Source organism: Notothenia coriiceps, unplaced genomic scaffold (assembly GCF_000735185.1).
Source record: "Notothenia coriiceps isolate Sejong01 unplaced genomic scaffold, NC01 NC01_scaffold00002839, whole genome shotgun sequence".
In the NCBI taxonomy this organism is placed as follows: Eukaryota; Metazoa; Chordata; class Actinopteri; order Perciformes; family Nototheniidae; genus Notothenia; species Notothenia coriiceps.
In genome coordinates this window covers 2741-28381 of record NW_011335540.1, presented here as the reverse complement: position 1 = coordinate 28381, position 25641 = coordinate 2741, and the positions used below count along the sequence as shown (strand labels likewise).

General features: G+C 42.0%; 1 protein-coding gene across 1 annotated transcript in view; it reads right to left on the bottom strand.

The window, feature by feature from the left end:
- Positions 1-1010: 1010 nt before the first annotated feature.
- LOC104940939 (protocadherin gamma-C5-like) overlaps positions 1011-25641 on the bottom strand; it is a 26368-nt gene continuing 1737 nt past the window's right edge. Inside the window, exons 2-5 of the mRNA XM_010765955.1 lie at positions 8649-8707; positions 7609-7662; positions 5281-5378; positions 1011-3740 (exon numbers count right to left, since the gene is read on the bottom strand). Coding sequence (XP_010764257.1) covers positions 3400-3740; positions 5281-5378; positions 7609-7662; positions 8649-8707 — 552 coding nt within the window. The 3' untranslated portion in view covers positions 1011-3399. The remainder of the gene's footprint in view (positions 3741-5280; positions 5379-7608; positions 7663-8648; positions 8708-25641) is intronic.

Sequence of the window (25641 nt, the reverse complement as noted above, 5' to 3'; positions counted from 1 at the left end):
CCATCCCCCAACATCTGCAGCAGTGAGTTAAAGCCAGCTCCTTTTGTTTTGCTTAGTGACGGTCCGTGCGCTATTTATAGCTTCTATGTTATTGTGTAAGACCTTGTGAAAGGCACAAAGGGCCAGAGCAGGCTGCCATGGCATGTTCCCTGTAGTGGCCCCAGGATCTGTGAGAGGATAGCTAAAGAACATGTGGCTCCCCTCTAAAGTATGATGAGGTAAAGGAGGAGACAGCAAGTTCAAGTGGAATAAGGTGTATAAATAATTTCACTTGGTAAAGATAGTTTCCTTAATGTTTTGTTACCATACATCTCTTCAACGATAGGAGACATCACAAAATATAAAGTCAGCTTTTAGGCTATTTCTGTTATAAATGTTTTTTTTTTTAAAATCATTACTGGCTTTTTCAGGTCTCATTTGTACTACTAGGTTTTCATGAACTACATAAAAGATATACAACATCATTATACAATCAAAATAAAAGTTGTTTCCCTGTTTCTGGTAACGCTTTCACTGAAATTGATTTTACCGTAGTGATTCTTAAATCTCTAATGAGGTTTTGTAGATTAATTAGACTCATTAAGTAGATTTGTTGTTTATTGTTGTGAATCATGTTATCACCGGAAGCATAGCAATAAAGTGTTCCAATTAATGATTCCCTTTTATCATGCGACAAGGGGACAGCAGTCAAGTTGATGTTATTTAATTAGAAATGATATCTTGTGCCCTCATTGATTGAGTCTTCTTTTTACTCCCTTTTATCTACACAGAGCATGGATCACCTGAAATGGACGACGGAGAGAGCAAAGCTTTGTGGGAAAATGTAGTAGGGCTGCAGTCCTGCTGAATATGGGTCACAGACAACAAGCGGAAGAAAAGAGCACAATGCATCTGATGCTTTTCACAGCTGAGTCTCATTAATTAGCCATGTATGGTGCAACATGTTAACTCACACACACTGTAGTCTGCTAAACCTACACATATAAGCATAACACAAACACACACAAGTATTGTTTTTTAAATGATTTCAGAATCGTTTTATTTGAAATGTCAGTGTTCAAGAGAAAATAAAACAGCAATATAAATATTAGCATAAAAATAAGAGAGTAACACAGGGGTATAGCGTGGGGGATAAGCATTTGATAAGAAAGATAATACAGCAGGATAGAATAGTATTAATTCAGCAGCGGACGGACACATATATAATATTTATACTCATTTGTTCATATGGACAGAAAGAGAATGAGAGGCATTCTTTCACAAATGCACAAGAAAAGGTCACCGCAAAAGAACATTAAGAGGTTACAGAAGGATAGAAACATTTCCATATTTTTTTTGTTTTGTTTGTTTCTTTACAGGGTGATAAAATATAGTAGAGAGAAAATGAACACAAAAATATGCGCGACACATATCACAAGTTAACTAGTCTACGTGTGTCACTTTGTTTACTTATCTAAAGATGTCTTTCATTATTTATTTACACTGAAGAGTTAGTTGGCTTCCATGGTGCTTAGTTACTACATTGCAACACAAACTGTTGAAGAACATCTCAGATTTTTATTCATTATTGATTCTTTTTTTTTTGTAACTTTGGTTTTCTTATTTTTCTTGAAAAACAAAATGCAACACATTCCAGTAGTAAGCCACGCCTTGTGGAGAGGGACTTTTATTTTGAAAATGTTGGATGTTGTCCCTACTATACAAACAACTGGCTCATACCATCGACAGGGCTTGTGTTTATTTACAGTGGGGAAGATCCTCGCAGGACTAGGGGGTGAGGGGAGGGGTGAGTGGTACAGAGGCTACGGTGATTTTAATTGAGGTTTTTTTTTTACAAAAGGGCTCTCGAGTGGTATCTCCTCACCAACAGGGACAGCTGTGCTTGGCTCTGTTGACCTCTACCTGGGTCAGTGCATTAGAGAAAGTTTAAGAGAAGGACAGATCAACAGTGGTTCCTCTGTACATTCAGTGGGTAGAGCCAAGTTGTTCCCCCCACCCAGTTGATGTAATGGGGTCCACCGAGTCTGTGTAACCCTCACCACTTCCCCTCCACTCCCCCTGACCTGCAATCTGCCTTTTTCTCATGCAGTTGTATCCGGCCAGAAGCCTGACAGACAGATGGACGGCAAAGTAAAGACTTCATATCATAAAACAAACAATTCCTCTATGCTATTAAATCTCCCAAAGAAAAACAAATCTTTCTGCGTCACATCAAGAAGTTTCTTCAACACTTCGAGAGTGTGAGGGGTAAATACTCCTGCAAAGTGTCCAGGGACTCCTAAGAACTTAAGTTTACCACATCTATGCATTTCCCAAAAGAACGAAGTGATTACTACCCCTACATCTCATCTTCAAATTACGATCAGTGCATTTCTCTTTGTTTGGCTCCCAACATGGGGAAGTGAGTGAGGGGAGGACAGGATCTGGGTGTGGAGGGGGGAGGCTAAAGGGTGCAGGGCAGCAGGACATGTTTATGCCCATCTGGTGTTATATAAGACACACTGCTACCAGCAAGGACAGCATGGCTGGTGACTCAACACCATGCCGCCCCACCCTCTCCCTGCCCGTCCTGTGGGTGCATGCTCTGGTCATACAAATATCAGGAGATTCAAATCTTATTTTTCTTAAACTATGATTACAAAACGTTTTTTTTTTGTTTTGAGTCAATTAAATGCTACATGTGCATTCTATTGACATGCGATTGGTGGGAGGATAACAGATTTAGGATGTCCTCCTCTTTGCTTTTGAAATGCATAGTTTGCAACTCTAAACTAGTATATGTGGTTTGAACCTTAAAGAGCATGCAGAAGAGTTTGTAATACCTGTCAAACAACAGCCTTATATCATCAGGACTTATGATTTAAGATCCTGCAAGGCTGATCCTATATAGGAATCTAATGGATGGCAACTAGCGTACTTTACAATAGCCGTCTTTCCGCCGTGGGAAAGAGCACAATAAATCCAACATGAAAGACATTAACATTTCATCTCTGAATACATCACTGCGTATAGCCTTGTAATCCCAGCAAGGTTACTTACACTGAATCTCTATGTCCAAGATCATTTGCCAAAACAAAAACAAAAACCACAATAACCCCCCCATACCCTGCCAAAATTATCTACTGACAAAGATTATGTGAGCAATACTAGACCTTTAGCACAGCACGGGTAATCAACACCAACAATAGCCTTCGGCACATTCAAGACACTTTCAAAGAACCATCAACATCCATCCAAAGTCCACGTGGTCAAAGGTGCTGCTGTTTAGTTAGACCGTGGCTAACAAGAGGGACAGCAGAGCAGTAAGATACCTAATGGAGGGAGGGGGGGGTACGGGGGGTTGAATTTCTCATCAGATCAGGCCGGGTTTATCTTTCCTCCATCTCTCTCCATCGAACTCTACTTCTTCTCCTTCTTGGTGGACTTCTTCTTGGAGGCTGGGGTCTGGGCGGCCTTGGGGGGCTCGGGCTGGGGCGACATCTGGGCCGACATCTGGGCCGACATCTGGGCCGACATCTGGGCCGCCATTTGGGCCGGGGGCAGCGCCTGCTGGGCTGCCTGCTGGGCGGTGGCCTGCTGCTGCTGCTGCTGCTGCTGGGGGTTTGAGGTGAGGGTGGCCGTGCTACCGGGGATGTAGACGTTCTGGCGATAGTCAGGCACGTGCTGCAGGGTGAACTGCGGGCTGTACCGGGTGCTCAGGCCCATGGTGCCGGGTCCCAGGGTGGCCGTAGCCTCGCTCACTTCTAGGGGGAAGAGAGACAGAGTGGGGGGAATAAGGGGTGAGGAGGGAGAGGAGAGAGGGATGAAATTTGTTAGACAACCAGAATGTGAAAGTTTTAGTATGACAGTATATAAAAAGATAGAAATGGAAATAGGTCGTAAAAGGAGGTTCAACTACAAGATAAGGTATTTGATTACAGAGAAATTGCATTTGATTTAAAGTTAAACATATCCTGCTGCTTAGGCAAAACATGAGGTTGCAGTGGGCTCAACTAAAAAGAGGCACAAGAGGTGTTACACAATGGCTGATTGTGTGCAGATGTTTTTTTCTTAACATAGATGAGGAAACGTCTCTCCTGCATCCTCCTCTGTGTCTCTATCTCACATGGCTTGAGTGTGTGTGCGCATGACGTAGCTGTTCGGCTCATAATTCTCCCACAGCCCCTGCATTGCAGAGCCTGAGACACGAAGGCCCCCTCCCCCATCCTGTGGCTCCTCTCAGCCTATATAAACACTAAAAACAGACATGCTTACTGGCTTCCAAAGAGCCAAAGCAAGTGACTGAAAACACAATTTAATAATCTGTCTGCATTCACACAGTGCTTTGTCAATTCATTGCAGGATTACTCCTGCATTGCGCTTCAACACAGTGACAGTAAGTGTAGAAGAGAGACGACGTTCAGTATGTATAACTGTTTTGTCTTCCCTTAATGATGACAATATAACTGTTCACTTTGTCTACATTTGTGCTGACACGCAGCTTACCACTATGCCTTTTTCTGTCCCTCTCTCTGACAGAAGAATTCCACACAACGTCCGGTGCAGTGTCCAAGAGGGGGAGGGTGTTATTGTGTGGGTGTAGAGGGAGGTGTGTCAGTGGTTTAAATTAAAGTGGAAACAATGACTTGAGTCTATTTAGTAATACATATGGTCAAGTTTGTCCCTCTGTCATATCTGTGTTTGTTGTGTTTGACTGTCACTATGTGGTGTTGCTTAGCCTTCTTTCAACACCAATTTAATGTATATTCTTCCATGTTATTGACTTAGGATTCCACAGTTTCAGCCCAAAGATATATCATTGTGTATCCCCCCTTAGTGCTGAATACACATTTGCGAAATAGGGCAGTGGAAAGAGGACATTTTGTGATTTGGGAATCTCAAATAATATATGAGCCATGTAGCTCTATAGCCTTCTGCCTATTATAAAACACTGTGCATGTCATCAGTGTGTACAGTGGAAACATGCGTCTCTGAAGGTTGTTAAATGAAACACAAGCACAGTATTGTGTATCTGAGGGACTGCAGGTACCTACGTCCACTGTCTGACTATCCTCTGGATAATTAACAGCACACAACCACAACACGGAAACATCAATGTGGACCGGGAGAGCTTTATCAATGAGCGAGGCTGGCTAGTTGCCCTCCAACCAAACAGGAACCTAAATAAAGAAACTCTGCCCACGCACCCTCACTAAGCTTGTGAAGAGATATAAATTGGTTCGGAAAAGAAGAGAATAATCGATAGTAGGGAGGAAAAAGATGACGAGGTATAGGACTCACCGTTAGCTGCAGCCATCAGGGCCTGGAGCTGCTCAGCCTCAGTTGGGGGCTGGGGCCAGGGGCCAGTTCCCATGGCAACCTCGGGTCCTCCGGTTGCACTGTGGCGAAAAAAGAGGAGAGAGCAACTGTGAATAACTATTCATTTGTCCTCCATAATGTGTTAGTGTTTAGCTAAGGTTTGGCAGTTTGTGGTTCATGATGTAAAGCAGCTGATGGCAAAGTACACAGCCTGAGGGAAAGTCAGCAAGGATAGCAATAATGATGTATAGTTCACAAAACAGGGTGTGTCCCAAACAAACACACACTTAAACACACTTTTGTCTGTCTGCACACAGTAGCAAGCGTGTTTGCACATTCGAACACAGTTAACATAGTACAATGTTCACACTCTCTCTCCGGTGTGTCCATGGGCTCTGCGTGTTCTAGTAAATCTGATTAAATATTTATTGGTCCCACCTTTGAAGGAAATAGCTGTCTGCATAGTCAGACATGTGGTGCTCAGTAGGCACTGAACATTTCCATCTGGGCAAACCTCACCTTCAAAGGCTTGTTTATTTAAAGTCTGCGATGTGCATGTGGGGGCAACAAAAGAGAAAGCAGACCTGCGCAGTATTATGCTCACCTTGTTTCCATTCCCACACCAACACAAGCTGTACAACTAACAACTCGGTCACAATACTTTAATACCCCCCGTTGCTCCTGTTCCCAATGTGTTGATTAAAGCCCCGTTTGGATTTTAAGATGGTAGTTTGATTGGTCACTGCACTGCATTATGTTACAATCATTGTACTGACAAACTGTGTCACAATAAATAACTAACAAACGTCACTTCATTTTATTAGAAGACCAGCAGGAGTCACACAAAAATAATCTCGAGCAAGAACAATTTTACTAATCTCTTGACCTCCTAATTTGTGTGTTTAATACATTGGTTGTTTAACTGTTTTTGGTAATAACAAACCACCTGCACATTTAGTGGAAGATCATTAACCCACAGGGACATGGGTAAAAGATACAGCTCCAAAAAGGAAAAAAAGACATATCAAGGTCTCATTTCCTACTCTCTGACAAACACAGGCTGTAGTAATATATGAAGAATACAGGTCTGTATGTATACATATATATATAGATGGCATGTTGAATAAATGTGAGATAAAGAAGAACTCTCTCTTTTCTATTTAAAACCAATGAAAAGAAACTGACAAATTGCTCTGCTCGAGGGAATTAAGAGAAAGTAAAGGACACAATAAGGCAAAAGGGAAAGGAATTCTAACATAAAACAGGGATTTGTTAAAGAGCAGGTTGCCAGATCTTACTGCCAAAACTCTGAAGTGGATTGTAGTTTGGTGCCAGAGAGAGACTGAAGCAGAGAAGCAGGCAGCCAATGAGACAGGCTTGGTACGAGCAAGGTCAGTAAAGCCAGGGAAGCCATTTTGTGGCACTTCACATCACTTATGATAAATAGGAATGCTTCATTTAAGCTAAATGATCAACTCTCTACTTAGCACATCCTGCGGTTGTGTCAAGCACTTCCTGTGGTTAGGATTATCACTTCCTGTGGGCAAGATTGTAAACTGTGATCCAGATGGTTGTCCTTGGTTAGCAGGACAGGACCATGTGTTTCCTCTGCAACCTAACATGACATGTTTTATTTCCAAGGATGGCTTGCCTTGTTGTTTGGTGGAGAACCTTCTGGACTTTAACTTATTTCAGGCCCATTCAGCCAGTCTCAGTGTGTACCTGCTGTTTACTTCATTGAGAAACTTTTTACATCCAACCAGCTTTTAAAGAAATCAATGATGGAACAGCTGTCTGTATGGTCTCTTTATTGCTGTCTGCTGTTGATCAATCACATGAAAAAGCCACATGTGGTGATGTTGAGCTACAACCATCACAGACATACATCAAAGGCAACACTGTACGGTAGGTCAGTCTCCAAGAAGGAGAGAAAACAAGTGCTCTCAGAGTATAATGACTATATGTATAGCACACATAAAAGGCATAACAATTCTACAAAACACTGCACGCAAAAAATCCAAAGTTTCACAATCCTTTCTACGCCACAGCAGGCATTGTGGCCTATGCACATCGATCAACAAACCCCATCAAACTTTCAGGGAGACTAACAGAAGCTATTGGTTAGGTACATCTACACACAGCACAGCACTCAACTTCAGTGCACTACCTACAATATTTTAGCCACTCTCTGCCCTTATCAGCTGATTTGTGTTCAGGTCCCTTTTTCCCCCAACAGTGACTTGACAAAAAACATTGATCAGCTCATAAGGACAGAAAATGACCATAACATGTCTACATCTAAATTAGTACCTTGTCCCACTCTTCGGCGTCCATCGTATGTGTGTACCGTATGGCATGTGGGGACTAGAAACACAACAAGTTATACAGAATGGAGGTAAGAAAAAGGAAAATGTTGAGATTTTGTGCTCTAGATCTCTGTATGTTGAGTCTGTCATATCTATTAAAAAAAACAATGGGAAGACAGTTTTCTATTTCTCCACCACTGAGATAAAGTATGTCCAATGTATTCCTCCTACCCCAGTGGAATTCTAGAATGACTGTGATGTGTGTGTGTGTCTATGACTCTAACATTTTCCTGACTTGGCTCATCAGAGCGTTTTGCCCAGCTGGTATGTTTCAGGGAGAAGCCTTGACTCATAGAATGTGTTGTGCAATCATTGTTGGGAAAACTCAATTTTAGCCCACACAATATGGGCAAATAGCTATCATCAACCATCGACATACAGAACACTCTCACTAAAACACACAAGTGAACTAAAGAAACATGTTTCATGTATTGTCAATTAAGCAAGTCAGAACGACATCTCAGATGGTAGAAAATGAAGAGCGCTGAAGAAGGATAAATACACTATCCCATCCCCCCCAGTAGCTCTGGTCACAGTCCCTCATCAGTAGTACTGAGAGTGATGGTGCACAGGCTCAGAGAGTGCAGAGAGGAGAGGAACGGGAGGGGAGGGGGAGGGGAGTGGAAGCTGCGGCAGCCATTTTATAAAGCAGCCTGAAATCAGAGAGATGCTCATTCAGGAGACTAAACCGGGAATCTGAATTCACTGAGCAGGTCATGCTATAAAATGCTCATTACAATGTTTTTCAAAATCAGATTGAAATGGTTGACTTTGATTTCTTCAGTATTTTACAATCAGCTCTTTGCAGGCAGCGAGGTATTATGGTCACAGCACTCACTACCATCCCCCTCCTGTTTTTATTCCTCATCCTTCATCACTCTCTCAGTCTTTACGATAAGCTTGCCTTGTGCAGCACAATAATATGTCCTTGACTTTACTGGGCATCTTATCACTGTGTGGTTGTGTGTGTCTCAGTTTACTCACCCACTAGGTCCGGGTCTCTGTCCCTGAGTGAAGCGCCAGTCATTGTTGGGGGGCTTTTGCTGTGAAGAGAGCAGAAGTTGCAACATGAGTCATGTGTTTCATTGGGACATAGCAGGACGGTTTTGAGGTGTAACTTTTGGTTTGCAAGATGTTTCTTTGTGGTCGACACATTTGTGTGTGATGGTGTATGTCGTGTGTCTGTCTGTGATTTATAAAATATTTTCTGTGTCTCTATGCTTGAGGTTCAACAAAGGGTTACAGTTGGAAACAAATATCTGTATGCTCAGGCATCCATGTTGTTCCGAAAGCTGTGGAGCATAAAATGCTGCAGGGGACAAACACACACACGCACAGAGAACCAAACACACAAACTGGAGTGCTGCTTATAAAACGTGACTCAAAGCAAAAGGAAAAAGGAAGATAATATCAAAAAGAGAGTTATTTCTAGTATAATAAGCCCATAAGATCTCCAAAGGACATTTAAACAGCATTTTTTCACTACATGACCTCAAAAACACAAATAAATACAGACAAAACAAAACTATGACAACCCCTTAAAACTTTTTACGTTAGAGACTGGGGAGATTCCTTGCTAGTTAATACATTGCTTCCTATAACAATATTTGTAATAAANGTGGAGGTCCTGGGAGGAGACATGATGTCTCAGAGTCAGTCCTTCAGGTCCTGCATGTCTCCAATGTCAGAGTACAGTGATTTCACTTTGATTAAGCCCAGCAGCACCACTGACTTTACGGAGGTGATCAGTGTTCTGGATGCTTCTTTACCCGACAGCACGTGGACCTTTGAGAGCCAGCAGGTGAGCAGTGATTAGGACAAACAAGGGCTTATACAATTGTTATGACTATTAAGATTCAGTAAATGCAAAGAAAGCACCTATTTGACTTATCCTTATAACAAGGTAATATATCCTTAAAATCCTGGATATGGAAGTCGATGTATTTGAAATGTAAATGTAAATATCAAATTCATATATAACTCAAACTGTGTAACTTTTGTGCCACAGTGGCTATTGAAGTTTGACCTGAATAGTGTGTTTGGTGTTGAAAGGCCTACAGAGCTGATCGTTTCAGAACCACAGGAATGGATAGCGACAACGACTCATGGGGCATACAGGGCACATTGTTGTTGAAATCCTTAAGGGACCAAAATAAATAAACATTAGACCAAGAAACGTATCCCTGTTTTAACTGATTACATGTACTGGATATGTTGTCGTACTATACGTTGATTATGAAATGTCCCTTTTACAAGGCCATGGAAAGTAAATCTGGTCGTAAAGTCAAATGCGAGCAGATAACAGTAGACCGTCTTCCAGTAATTGTCATTCATCATTGCCTTGTGGATTTCATATGCAGCCTGTAATGTTAATAATTGTATGAATAATAGTAATAATAATAATAATAATAATGACAATAATAATGATAATAACAATTATAATAAAAATAACAATTTATGAGGATCAATATTATTTGTTTTACTGAGAGAGTTATTATGTAAAATATACTCTGACTGGCCGACTCAAATGATCACACATTTATTTTCAGTAAACATGCACTATATGTTTTTATTTACATAAGTTGTTGCTTTTGCCTTATACAATTTGTATTAACTTGTGAATTTAATTTGTTAAATTATTCATATTAAATTGGAACATTTTTAAATGTATTGGTAGTAAAATCTTAATTGGTTGGCAGCAACGATAACGAAAAAGGTACAGCAGAATCGGAATTGTAATTTGTTATTTGAAGATGGGTATTATTATATTCTGTAAAGATATCTGTAGGAAATAAAAAGTATAAACTCAGATGATAAAACTATGAATATTGTTATCAAAAAAATATGACTCCCTATGTTACATTTGTCAAAATGCGTTGCAACCTTGAGGGGGTGCAGCTGCTGTATGTGCAGAGTTAAGTCTTTGTGATTGGCTAGAACCAATCTAGCGATGAGCCAATAACGAACAGGACTGTACAAAGAGATCTACTCCATCCCCCATTCAGTCTCACCACGGTAAACTTCACAGTGCTCAGAGCTAAGGAGGAGATGTGCTCATCGAAGGCGTCCGGAATATATATTTATTTCATTAATATTTTTTGACGGATCTATTTATATTGGAGTGTCCATTCTGATGATGGCTTTAAATGCTGGGTTGTGCTGATGAATACCTTGATGGAAAATAACGAATTGTGACAGACCAAGGATGACAAAGACAATAGGATACCGAGACTGGAGATGGCAGGCGCTTTGGTGGCATCATTTCTTTTTCTTGTGGAGTACAATAAACGGACAGACTCGTTACAGCATTCCGGAGGAACTAAAACAGGGCTATTTGGTAGGAAATCTAGCCAAAGATCTGGGTCTCGGACTGTCAGAGATTTTTGACCGTAAGCTTCGTCTCTCCTCTGAGGCTGGTGAGCAGTATTTCAGTGTGGATGCGGGGAAAGGCGAGCTGGTGGTGAATGACAGAATAGACAGAGAGGCTTTATGTGGACAAAGCGCGAGCTGCATTTTGCCTTTAAAGGTTGTAACAGAGAATCCGTTACAGCTACATCGGATCGAAGTAGAGATAAGGGATATCAACGACAATTCTCCCATTTTTTCAATAGAGGAGAGATCTTTAAAGATAGCAGAATCTACTGCCACGGGCAGTCGCTTTCCTTTAGAAACAGCACAAGATCAGGACGTTGGTAGTAATTCGGTAAAATCTTATACCTTAAGTAAAGATGAGTGTTTCAGTTTAAGGATAAAAGAGTTGTCTGGTAATCGAAAAGTTCCAGAGCTAGTAATAGAAAAATCGCTTGATAGAGAGAAACAAAGTGTCCATCTTTTATTACTGGAAGCTTTAGACGGAGGCAATCCTGTTAAAACGGGAACCACAAAAATCGTTGTCACTGTACTTGACAACAACGACAATGTCCCAGTTTTCAAAAAGCCTTTTTATAATGTAACTATACATGAAAATAATGTCGCTGGTTCTGTAATTGTAAAAGTTGAAGCAACAGACGCAGACGAGGGTGTTAATGGGGAGATCGCGTATGCATTTGCTGAGCACACACCACAGGCATTATTGTCAATTTTTCATTTACACTCGGGCACAGGTGACATTTCTTTAGTAGGCCCATTAGATTATGAAAGTAATCAAATGCATGAAATAGATATTACTGCAAGAGATAAAGGCGTTCCTGAGATGGAAGGCCACTGTCGTGTGCAAGTTACACTAATAGATATTAATGATAATGCCCCAGAAATAGTTCTCACTTCAAACCCAAACCCAGTACGTGAAGATGCAGCGAGAGGCACGGTTGTAGCCTTAATCAGTGCACAGGACCATGACTCCGGAAATAACGGTAAAGTGACGTTGAAACTCGCCAAGGGTTTTCCCTTTAGTCTTAAACCATCCTTTTCTAATAATTACGCACTGGTTACAAGTGGTGCTTTAGACCGAGAGAGTTTCTCAGAATATAATATTGAGATAACAGCCACTGATTCGGGCTCCCCTCCTCTGTCCAGTAAGAGAAGTATACCTGTCAGCATCATTGATGTGAATGATAACCGCCCTTTATTCACCCAGCCCTTCTATAATGTGTATTTAAAAGAGAATGGGGTGCCAGGCTCTATACTGTACTCAGTATCAGCATCTGATCTGGATTTTGGTGAAAACGCAAAAATCTCCTACTCTATCTTGGACACTAAAGTGCAGGACGTTTCTGTCTCGTCTTGGGGTCTTTATGTTTAGACTTAACTCGCGTACCGGCAGCATCTAGCTCGCACTCGTTTTGCTATGGAAACTTGAAAAGGTGTTTCAGATCCAGGTTCAGGCCAAGGACTCAGGGGCTTCTCCCGCTTTCTCAGCAGCAACACCCTGTCCATGTTTTTATCCTGGACCAGAGACGACAATGCCCCCCGCTGTTATTTTCCCTCCTCCGCTGTCATGGGCCCTCCCTTCTCTCACCAGAGGATGTCGCCGCTCCGCCTACGCGGGTCACCTGGTTACTAAGGTGACGGCGGTGGCGCTGACTCGGGGCCATAACGCCTGGATCTCCTACAAGCTGGCGCGGGGCCCAGCGCCTCTCTGTTCACTGGTCAACCCTGTACACAGGGGAGGTGAGGATACTAAACGCGCTGCGTCCGAGCGGACGGTCCTCTCAGATGCTGCTTTATGAGATCAAGGGACGACGGGGGAACCGATGCAGTCGCCCGTCACGGTGATCTATCTGCTGCCGAGGGACGCCTCTTGAGGCCCACTTAGACTTCCGACAGAAAACCCGGCCGCGGCCATCAGAAAACTGGAGATCCTCACCTTGTATTTGATTCTCTCTCTGCCTCGGTGTCCGTGCTGGTCTGTGTGGCTTTTCTCATCTTAGCGGTTAAATGCATGGAGGAACGCGAGCAGCGGTTAGTTGCTGCATGAGCGAAGCGACTGGTGATAATTACAAGGAATCCAACAGAAACATGCACGTTCAGCTCAACATGATGGCGACCTATAAAGTACGGTGGGGGTCTCTGGGAGGAACATGATGTCTCAGGTTCGCTCCTTCAGGTCCTGCATGTCTCAACTGTCAGCAAGTACGTGATTTCACTTTGATTAAGCCCTCAGCACGCCCACTGGCTTTACGGAGGCTGATCAGTGTTTCTGGGATGCTTTCTGCTTACCCGACAGCTGGACCTTTGAGACGCCCGGCAGGTGGCCAGAACCAAAAGGCCATTGGTTGTGATACAGAGAAATTGGAGCTAAACTGATTCTCCTCATTTTTGTTTTGATTTTGGTTGAACACACTCGGTTTAACTATGCCCTAGAAGTGTTCATGGCTGCTCATATGGTTCAGATTCCAGGTTGGGATTCCAGTTGACATGGCTATGGCTGAAAAGCAAATTTTACTTTCGGTGTTGGATAAATGACCAACACAATCTGCTTTTTTCATCACTGTAAATTGTAAACAAGCATTGCAGGCGAGCTTCGCTAAAGAACGTTTCTAAATTAGAAAATATTCTTCTTATAGAGCATAATCATTCAATGTGGCATTCCATTATTAAGGTTATCATCTTCAATTTCAATGTTCAGGGTAAAGTAGTTTGTGTGTTATTCTCTCACACTTTATTTCAGGTCCATTTAAAAAAAACTATACACTTTTGTGTTGGTTAAAACCATCATAATACGAATAATGTTGCTTTTTTCTCTCAAACCAAGCGTTGCACTGTGATCAAATGATTCTCATCCCGGCATTGTGTAGCATATTATAAAAAATACGTTGTATTTTATAATGAACCCCCTTATAAACGTAAACCTTTTTGCATGAAAAAACAGTTTGCAAACCATGCCCCCCTGCGGATACAAATAGCATTGCTATAAATAGCAGCTGCTTGATATAGGCCTACTGTTTTGTTTTGATCATGAGCAGCTCTCAGCACGTGACTGAACTTTTCCACAGAAATTCAAACATCTGTATATTTTGTAAAAACAATTCATTCATAGTCATTCCATATCCTCTGTTATTTGCATTGTCCTCTCACTTTTACAAAGAGAAAAGGGCTGATCCTTGCCTGTCGGTGGAAGTTTAGTACTCACTGGAAAGTTTTCACTCTGTGTGTGTGTGAGCTGAGTGACAGAGTAGGTCCAGCCCTGTCTTCCAATGAGGGGGACGGCCTCTGCGGCCTCTCCACGCCCATGTGGGGAGTGAGGCGGAGGACACAGAGCAGAGGGTTTCAGCGGAGGCAGAAAATACTTTGATTTTGTTTCCGTTTTTTCTTAAAAGACGGCCGCAATGATCACATCCAAACCTCCCATCTCTCTGTTTTTAAAATGGAGATGTTTACTGTTAAACCTGACCGTCTCGTTTTAACATTACTATGGATACGTTAAGTGAAAGAAGAACTTAAGAAAAACTTTCCCATTCTCCGATCCTCGGAGCGCAGCACAATGGACTCCAGACAGAGGAAGCGCTCCGGAGGAGGGAGGCTATGGAGGCTTTGCTTTTATCTAGCGTGCTTTTCCTGTGCGTCCGCTCAGCTCAGCTATTCCGTATCGGAGGAACTAAACCCGGGATCTGTCGTTGGGAATATTGCTAAAGATTTGAGCCTTTCTGCTCAGGGGATTGTACAGAGGAGGTTGCGAGTGGTCTCGGAATCATCAACGCAGTATTTTGAGGTAAAGCAGGCGACCGGCGAGTTGGTTATCAAACAAAAAATTGACAGGGAGCAAATGTGCGAATTAAATCCAGTATGTTCACTACACCTTCAAATACTACTGGAGGATCCTTTAGATATTCATCGAGTCGTGGTGGACATTCTGGATGTGAATGACAATGCACCGCAGTTTTCTAACAGCAACATTTCTCTGGAGATATCAGAGGCGGCCGCTCCAGGCACAAAGTTCCGTTTGGAGAGCGCACACGACCCAGACGTGGGTACAAACTCGTTGCGCACTTACCATCTCGCAGAAAATGACTTTTTTATTTTGAATGTCGAAACGAAAAGTGACGGCAGTAAGTTTCCAGAGCTAATGGTGAATAAACCTATTGACAGGGAGACGCAGGCCTCGTTTCGCCTGTTGCTCATTGCTGTAGATGGGGGTCAGCCCGAGAAATCTGGCTCAACACTAATGCTCATAAAAATTCTGGATGTAAATGACAATGCGCCTATCTTTGATGAGCAGAAAAAGAAAGTTATGCTTTTAGAAAATGTGGCAAGGGGCACTTTAGTTACGAAATTGAACGCAACTGACGCGGATTCGGGTAACAACGGAGATATATCTTTTCTGTTTAGTAAATACTCACAGGAACGCGTTACCAACATTTTCAGTGTGGATTCTAAAAGCGGGGAGATCCGTGTGAAGGGTGATGTGGATTATGAGAAAGGCAATGCATACCACATCACAGTGCAGGCCAGAGATGGTGGCTCCCCCGCCATGGAGGGCTCCTGTAACGTCATAGTAGAAATCATTGATGTGAATGACAACGCACCAGAGGTGACCCTGACCTCACTGACCAGTCCTATCAGAGAGGACTCAGCACCAGGGACTGTGATAGCGCTCATAAGTGCTAAGGACCTGGACTCTGATGTTAATGGGCAGGTTACATTAACTATCCAACCAGGTTTGCCATTCAAACTCAATTCTGCTTTTGGCATGCATTACAGCCTCACCACTTCTGGAAATCTGGACCGTGAGACTGTCCCAGAGTACACAGTGGTCATCAAGGCCACTGATGCTGGCTCCCCTCCGCTTTCATCACAAACCACCTTTGTGGTGAAGCTCTCTGATGTGAATGACAATGCCCCCACCTTCTCTCAGCCTTCATACTCTGTGGACATCCCAGAGAACAATGCTCCCAGTGCTCCCATCGCTGCTGTCTCAGCCACTGACCAAGATCTTGGAGAAAATGCTCACATCTCTTACTCCATCCTTCCCAGCATGGTCCAGGGCTCATCCATCTCTTCATACGTCTACATCAACCAAGAGAGTGGCCACATCCACAGCATGCGCTCTCTGGATCATGAACAGCTTAAAGCTTTCCGTATTGAGGTGCAGGCCCGGGATGCTGGGGTGCCCCCAAGGACAGCCAATGTTACAGTCCATGTGTTTGTGGTGGATGTGAATGACAATGTGCCAGTGATTGTATACCCCTACTTCCCAAAAGACAAAGGGTTAGAGTTGACTGTGCCCCTATCTGCCGACCCAGGGCACCTAATAAATAAACTTGTAGGGGTGGATGCAGACAGTGGGCACAATGCATGGTTGTTTTACTCCATCGCCCCTGGACCAAATGCTGGCATGTTCCGTATTGGACCACACAGCGGTGACCTCCGCACAGCCAGACATTTGGCAGAGGAGGAAGTTGGCTCCACTTATGACATTTTGGTCATTATCCAGGACAATGGTGACCCACCAAAGTCCAGCTCTGTGAACATTTCAATAACTGTGGATGAGAAGGCCATGCCCAAGGATGCTCCTGCAAGCCCCCGCCACACACCCTTCTACCACCGCACTGGGATGTCTGACATTACTTTGTACCTCATCATCGCTTTAGCCTGTGTATCAGGGGTGTCCTTTATCACCTTTGCCGTCCTCATGGTACGCTGCCTTAGGCCCCGTGGCCATGGGCTGGAGGACTCGGACTGCAGCTGCTGCTACGGTCGCAACAGGCCCAGCCGCTACCATCAGAGGCCAAGCAAGGACCTGCACCTGCAGCTAAATAGTGATGGTCCCATACGATATATGGAAGTCGTAGGAGACTCCCAGGACCCTCACACACGCACCTACAGGCCGTGCTACTCCACCTTATCCAGTCGGAGTGACTTTGTATTTATGAAGACACCAATGATGAGTCAAAACAACACACTCAACATGACACTCAGCAGGAAGCACCTTATGAACTCAGCCAGTGAGGTGAGGGATTATGTTTAGGAGCAAGCATGGAATTGCTGGGATATGCCATTGTGGGATACAAACAATACACAAGGTTCAGTATCTATAGGCATGTTTCAAATGCTTTAAGTATATCATGCAGTTATTTGATATTGTAGTAGTTCACAACAACAAATTGGTTAAAAACATAGTTGTATTGCTTTCAGTCTTGACACAGTGCTAAACTAGATGTCCTCTGTCACTTAGCTCTGCAGTGTTTTATCTGAAACATCACTTGCAGGAGGATCCTTAAAACAGCTCCTAGAGCTTTGTTGTCCTACTAGACGGGTTTGGGCAGAGAGCATGTTACTATGTAATCTGACCTGAGGCTTTAGGAAATGTGGTTACTATCTCTGACTTCCAGTGACTAAACTGACAGTAGGGAACTTTTCTTTATGGATGTGAAAGCTACAGATAAAGAAAGTTGGGCAGAAAGAAGGTAGTTGGAGAAGAAATGTCAAAGGAAGTTGAAAGTGGGAAACATGAGTGTTCCTAACAGATGGAGAGGAGGAGACAGACAGATGAAAATATCCTGCAGTGTTGGCTCAGTGGAAGGGCTCGGAGACAGAGGCTAACAGGATGACAGAGGGAGAGACGGGGGTGAAGGAGAGAAAAGGGCAAAGGAAACAAAATGGTGAGCTGGGGGGAGTCAAAGAATAAAGCAGTAGCTGAAAAACAGGAATTCATGGGGTCAGGCCACTGACCCCATGAATTCCTGTTTTCCTGTTGTCCTTCCTGTTGTCCTCTGACTTCCTGTTGTCCTCTGAACTTTCTGTGATTGGTTCCAGGATGAGTGAGGCTGTGCGAGCTCTGTACACACATTTCTGTTTTCCATTATTAGATCCTTGGTCAGAAATACCATCTTTTCCATTTGTAAGAGCAGGGTGTAAAAAAAAATCACAACTTATTAAGTGTTTTGATGCAAAGCAAGCACTGTCAGGGAGGATGGCTGACAGTGCCTCACTTTGAGGAATTTAATAGTTAAAAAGTACAATGTTTTCTCATCCTTAACATTCATTCTCGGGGTCTATTCACAGCCATGTCATATTAAATGTTGAGTTTAGTTTAAGGTCAATATTGTTGCCGTGGTGTTTTGGTAATAACAATTTCTTCACCACACAACAGGGTGTTTACTCTTTTGAATATACATAAGATTTTCCTGTTTCTTGTCAGTCTGAATTACATAGCCCCTCTCTGTGCTAAATTAGGTTGTCCCTGAGGTCAGCAGGGTACCATCTGTCATCCTGTTCTAGTAACACATGTGCAATGAGGACAACAGAGGAAAAGAGATGAAGGGTTGACCAAGATAAAGGAAGGATGGCTTTTATGCACGTGTGCCACAGCGACATACAACACAGGCTATAATGGGTAAAGAGCAGCAGCCATCACTGTAGGTGTTTATATGCCTGCTTGTGAGATTGTGTGTATAACGCATCAGGCACAAGGAGCCTCTAGTGGTGTGTAATTTTAGGAGGACCCTGGGGCCTAGGAGTCCAATTGTCAAGCAATTCCCTCTTTGGATCCTCTATTCATTTACTATGTGCTGTTTTGGCATTCATGTACTAACTCTATAGACGTTTGGAGGCAAAATTGTATTGACAGTTTTTCCTAAAAGTAATGGTGAAAAAAGTTTACTTTTTTCCAATTGGCCTTCAAAATGTATGGCACTTGCATTGATGAAGCAAATATTCCCATGATTAAATTAGCCTTCTCACTCAGTGGACACAGAAACATGCCATGTAATCTTGAGTTCATGACTCACCAAGTTGCCTCTTCAATTTCATCTTAGCAATTCTTCCCCTCTCCATAATAGTACAATCATAGGTTTAAAGCAGGATCTAAATATTCTCATGACCATGTGTTTCAATCTTTGAGATTTTTTTTATGGAAGATGAAGCTGTGTGTTGTGCTACAAATGAGCTCATGCATGTGTACTGAAGGTTATATGTTGTGTATGTGTGAGGCCCTGTAGGTTATCAGAGCAACAGAACAGACTCAACTTCCTGTTTTCAGGCAAAGCACTAAGTCCAGCCAAAGTTATTTTAACATCAATAGCTTGAGTGTTATGAACCTGAATATTACATAAAGAGTATGGATGTGTAAAAGACGTGTTTGCCTTTACTGTATGTTTGACCCCCGTCAGGAGGAGAGAAAGAAAATATATTACATTTGTGTTTTATTTTTGAAGCAACAGGATAAACCTTTGTGTAGAAGTGGTGAAGAAGTAAATCAAAGGTTTTAGCTCACATTCACATGCTTCAAACATGCTGGATAAAATCCAGATGTGCCCATGTGATCAGTTTATAACCCCTGATGAATCAAGCATGCACATTTAAAGATGCTCAGATAATTGGAGCTTAAGTAAATGGATTTGAATCAATCTTTAGTTGAGTGATAGGAAGGCCATCGGTTTGACTTTCCTTTTGAGCAGAGGAGTTTGCATTATTCTGGATATTACCTGTCTGCTTGTGATGTTTAGGTGCAGTGAGGTGGCCTTAAATGAAGCATGCACCAGCAGTGGGGTCCAGCATGTGTAGTCTATTACTCTTTATGCCGCATGCCTGCAGTGCAGTGGTATAAGACCTTGGAAATTACAAGTGTGTGTCTGTGTGGTGAGAGAGAGTCACACAGCTGGAATGGTGGGCCTCTCTGTGGATGTTTGCTTCTACTCAGTCCTGATCCCTTACTCTCTCTAGCAAAGCTCAGACAGACTGTTGTGCCCACGCACATTGTTGAGTCCATTTTTAGACTCCAAACATCAGCCCGGCTCTGCCCTGAAAGGAGTATAAGAGATCAAATATGCCCTCCTCTGCTCATCCTCATCCACTATGACTTTATGATGCAATAACGAAAATGTGTAAGTTCTGGCGTTGCATCACTTATCAGGACATTATTAAGCACACTTCTCTTTATCTGACTGTATATTTCCTTTCTTTCGGATGAGAAGAGGTCCACTGTCAGCTATTTTCACTCTACAGTGTATGGACCAGAGGGTTGTTTAATAATTGTTATGAATATTTGCAATTCACACTACCTCCTTCCCTTTGTAGTGTCCATTAGAAAACCAGACTTTATACCGCAGTCTCTTCTTTCACTGCCTTTTTTTGTTACAGTTGAGTTCTCTGTAATTGTCTTGATGTAGGATGGCACTCACTTGTTTAGTCTGCATTGAGAAAGGAACCATATTCCCTTTTTCACTTGTTTCAACAGCCCTCTTTGCCTTGTCGTTCTTTGTGTGCATTCAACGAGTCACCACTCACTGGTGCATTTGTTTCTTGTTTACCTGTATGCTAATAGAGGCTCCAGTCATGACTGTACCTTTTTGTATATAGGTATTTTCTTGTTCTGTTTTCTCTTCTGCTCTCTTGCTTCTTTCCATCATTCCCTCGGGTAGAACAGCTCTTTTAATAATGCAGCACATCATGCTGCTGGCCTCTTTCTCCAGGGAGCTCTTGTGTGGATTAGGCGGCAGAATCTGGAGCCAAGCCAAGGGTCTATTCACTGCATCACTGCACAACAAGAGAGCCTGAGAGAGGGAAAGTGGTAGAGAGATGGAAAAGACATGATGGCATGGCCAGTGAGGTAGAGATGGACTAGAGTGCAATGGGCTTGAACACATTCATAGAGAGTCGAAGGGATAGTAGAGAGGAGAGAGGCTTTTATCACTGCGGAGCCACCATTGTTTCCTTGTCTCCATAATGTTTGGTATAAAAATAACAACGCAGCCTTTCAAAGACTCTCTCTGCCCTCTTCATTTATTACAAATATTGTTATAGGAAGCAATGTATTAACTAGCAAGGAATCTCCCCAGTCTTTAATGAGACTGCCAAGGCACACNTAAAGTGCAGGACGTTTCTGTCTCGTCTTATGTTTACATTAACTCAGATAACGGCAGCATCTACAGCATGCACTCGTTTGACCACCTTCAGTTTCTCATAGTCAAACGAGTGCATGCTGTAGATGCTGCCGTTATCTGAGTTAATGTAAACATAAGACGAGACAGAAACGTCCTGCACTTTAGAGTCCAAGATGGAGTACGATATTTTGCTGTTTTCACCAAAATCCAGGTCAGAGGCTGATACTGAGTACAGTATAGAGCCTGGCACCCCATTCTCTTTTAAATAAACTGCATATTTTGGTTGACTGAATGCAGGAGGGTTGTCATTTACATCAGTAATATTTACATTTATAATCTTCTTAGTTGACAGAGGAGGAGAGCCTGAATCAGTGGCTGTTATCTCGATATTATACTCTGAGAAAGTCTCTCGATCTAAAGCACCTCCGGTAACCAGTGCATAGTTATCTGAAAAAGATGGTTTCAGATTAAAAGGAGAACTCATAGGGAGTTGTAAAGTCACTTTACCGTTAACACCGGAATCAAGGTCTCGTGCACTGATTAAAGCAACCACTGTACCACGTGGTGCGTCCTCAGGCACAGAGTTTGGTTGAGATGTCATAAGAATGTTTGGAGCATTATCGTTTTCATCCAACACTTCAATGTGAATAGTACAATGTCCTTCCATTCCTGGAGTGCCTTTGTCTCTTGCGCTAATGTCTATTTCATAATTTGCAATTGTTTCGTAATCTAATTTCCCTATGAGCCGTATTTCCCCGGTTAATGAATTAATATCAAACACTAATGAGACAATATCTGGTGTGTGCATTCCAAATGAATATTCTACATCTCCATTGGGACCCTCATCGGTGTCCTCGGCTGTAAGTTTTAGGATAGATGCATCTTGTATGCTATTTTCGCTTACAGAGACCTTGTAAACATTTTTTTCAAATACAGGAAAATTATCGTTAATATCCAGCACATTTATAGTTATCTGTGATGTCCCAGATTTGACTGGGTTTCCCCCGTCAATAGCAGTTAATTGAAGCTGATGAACATTTTTTTTTTCTCTGTCGAGTGATTTAGACAACACTAGCTCTGGGACTTTCCTCCCACCAGATATATCCTTTATCTTTAAACTAAAAAAATCGTCTTTACTTAAAGTGTAAGACCTCACTGAATTTCCTCCAACATCAAGATCTTGCGCGATTTCCAATGGAAAACGTGCCCCCGCTGCTGTCGACTCGGCTATTTGTAATGCTATTTCCTGGGAAGGGAATCGTGGAGAATTATCATTAACATCTTGTATTTCCACCTCAACTCGGTGCAATTGTAACGGTTTATCAATCACCACTTGCAGAGTTAACACACAGATCGCGCTTGGTCCACATAAAGCCTCTCTGTCTATTCTGTCATTCACCAGCAGCTCGCCCTTCCCCGCATCGACACTGAAATACTGCTCTCCAGCCTCAGAGGCGACACGTAGTTTACGGTCAGAAATGTCAGAAAGTCCCAGACCCAGATCTTTGGCTAGATTTCCTACCACAGAGCCCTGTTTTAGTTCCTCCGGGATGCTGTAACGAGTCTGTCCGTTTATTGTAGTCCACAAGAGAAATAAATGATGCCACCAAAGCGCCTGCCATCTCCAGTCTCTGTATCCCATTGTCTTTGTCATCCCCAATCCGTTAAAATGATCCCCCATTTAGGTGTTGGGAAAGCAGATAGTAAACAGCCATTGCCATACATACAGCATTAATCCAAAACAAAGGTAAAAAATCGCTTCATACCAACAACTAAATAAATGTTGTTCTCTGTTAATTCCGAAAAAAGCATCATTCCCTCTCGTCAAGCTCTGTGCCATGTAAGTGTACGGAGCTGAAGCTGCATGGGGGAGGGAGTAGATCTCTTTGTACAGTTCTGAATCCTATTGGTTAACAAAATCCATCTCTACCATCCAATAAAAAGGGGGTGAGCACAGCTTTTAAAGACACAGCCACCCTTGAATATGCCAGTGTATGAAAGAAATGATACGATGCCAGCTGTTACAGGTTTCCCATAATGTTAATTCAAGGCAAAATCAATGTAATTATAAAATAAAAAAATATTTCCTGGTTCTGGTTATTTACACGTTTTTTATTTTTGTTGACTTTAATCGGGAACAAGTGATGTGCTGCATGGTTAACACTGTGTTCAGTGTGTTGCTGTCCAACTGTCTGGTGCCGTGGTGCGGAAACCAAGTGTCATTCATAGAGCTTAAAGGAGAGCATTCCAACATCTTATAATGAAGTAACTCAATGGTGAGTTGCCCTAATGTGGGAGACGCCCTGATGTGGGACACCTAAGCTCAAATAGGTCTTCCGCAAACAAATGAGAGTCAATGAAACTACGGGTTAACACAAGCTGTGATGTCATGCGATCAAAATCACATGACTTCTCAAATGTCCAATCACAGATGAGGGTGGAAAAACCTTCAAACAGGAAGTACCCTGCGTGAAGACCACCCAAAGGTCCGTGATATATAGTGTTTTGACAAATGTAATGTTAAGGTTTTACATTTCGTATAAATAAAACAATCTTGCAAGTTTTTATCAGGATGTGTTTATGATATGTTTGTTCATCAGAACATATTACAGTATGGTGTAAATATAGGCTACTCTATATTTTTTTTTTCAATCAAATGTTCCATCGTCCCACTTTAGGAAACATGTTTGGCAAAGTGGGACAGTGTGATTTGCCTAATGTGGGACAGTTCTAAAAGGGGCATGGATTGTGAAGAGCAATGGTTATTTACAGGGTTTTAGTCTTCTAATGCTTTATTTTAGATATTTAAGGTGAAGGGCAAATTATATTAAATAATTGGGGGGGGGCTGCATCTCTGTTAAAATGGTATGACAAAGTCAGGGATAATGTTAGGGATAAATGTCTGAGTTTAAAAGATGGCATTTCATTTAAGCCCAAATATTCATAGTCATTTCATAAATCCTTCCAACACACATTGTAAAAAATAGCCTAAGTTAAGAAAGGAGAGAGGAGTTTATCAATGATTTGTTATTGGTTGTGAGCATAATGGCTTTTTGATTATTGAAATATATACAGTTCTGTTTCATATGAGTGTTGAGAGCTCTCTTAATTTTGCCCTCAAAGTGCACCAGATTGATGCATTCAACTTCAATTTAAAGAAAAACATCTTCTGATGTAACAACAATAACATTATAAATAGTAACATAGCTGAACATGGTATTGCACATTTAGCTTTGAGTGTTACTGACCTGAGATGTTTTTATTACATGAATTAAGGTGACTGAGGATTTTTAACATTGACTTTTCAGTGTCCCACATTTTGCACAGAACTGTCCCACATTAGGAAGAGCAGATTGTCTGAGACAACTTGGCACTTGGTTTGATTAGGACACATCCTGGGGATTTCAGAATGGTACTGGATTTTGATTTATTGTATTGGCTTCATATCGCAATATATTCCCGAAGTCTGAAAAGCCAAAAATGTCCCACATTAGGGCAATTCACCCATTCACCAATAACAGCGAGAAACTTGACCAAATGTCTCATGTTCTGTATAACACGTGGAATACTTGAGAACAAAGCTGACTTTGAGTCTGTATTTGTAAAGACTTACTGAGAAATGTACGATTGTTCTCAGAAGACAGTGAACGCCTCATGGACTTCTGAAGGCGTGTTGCCATGGTGACGCAGAGACGCACAAACCGGCTGGACGCTACCGACGAGTCTACCGGAGAAAACACAGCGAGTTTACCGGAGAAAACACAGCGAGTTTACCGGAGAAAACACAACCCTAACCGGCTGTTAATAGACTGGCGGACAGATCAGAACAGAGAAACACACCGGTATATTCCCGGTAGATACCGGCAAGATGTGTGAGAGCAGAGCGGTTCCGAGCGGGAAGGTGTACCGACAGCTGTTTGACGCTCAGGTGGATCACCCGTTTACACCTGGGACACTATAAGTACTCAGATCTTGTACTTTAGTTAAAGTAGAAGTACTCAGGTCTTGTACTTTAGTTAAAGTAAAAGTACTCAGATCTTATACTTTAGTTAAAGTAAAAGTACTCAGGTCTTATACTTTAGTTAAAGTAAAAGTACTCAGATCTTGTACTTTAGTCAAAGTAAAAGTACTCAGGTCTTATACTTTAGTTAAAGTAGAAGTACTCAGGTCTTATACTTTAGTCAAAGTAAAAGTACTCAGGTCTTGTACTTTAGTCAAAGTAAAAGTACTCAGGTCTTGTACTTTAGTTAAAGTAAAAAAGTACTCAGGTCTTGTACTTTAGTTAAAGTAAAAGTACTCAGGTCTTGTACTTTAGTTAAAGTAAAAAAGTACTCAGGTCTTATACTTTAGTTAAAGTAGAAGTACTCAGGTCTTGTACTTTAGTCAAAGTAAAAGTACTCAGGTCTTGTACTTTAGTTAAAGTAAAAAAGTATTCAGGTCTTGTACTTTAATCAAAGTAACAGTACTCAGATCTTGTACTTTAGTTAAAGTAGAAGTACTCAGGTCTTGTACTTTAGTCAAAGTAGAAGTACTCAGGTCTTGTACTTTAGTTAAAGTAAAAAAGTACTCAGGTCTTGTACTTTAGTTAAAGTAAAAAAGTACTCAGGTCTTGTACTTTAGTTAAAGTAAAAAAGTACTCAGGTCTTATACTTTAGTTAAAGTAAAAAAGTATTCAGGTCTTATACTTCAGTTAAAGTAAAAAAGTACTCAGGTCT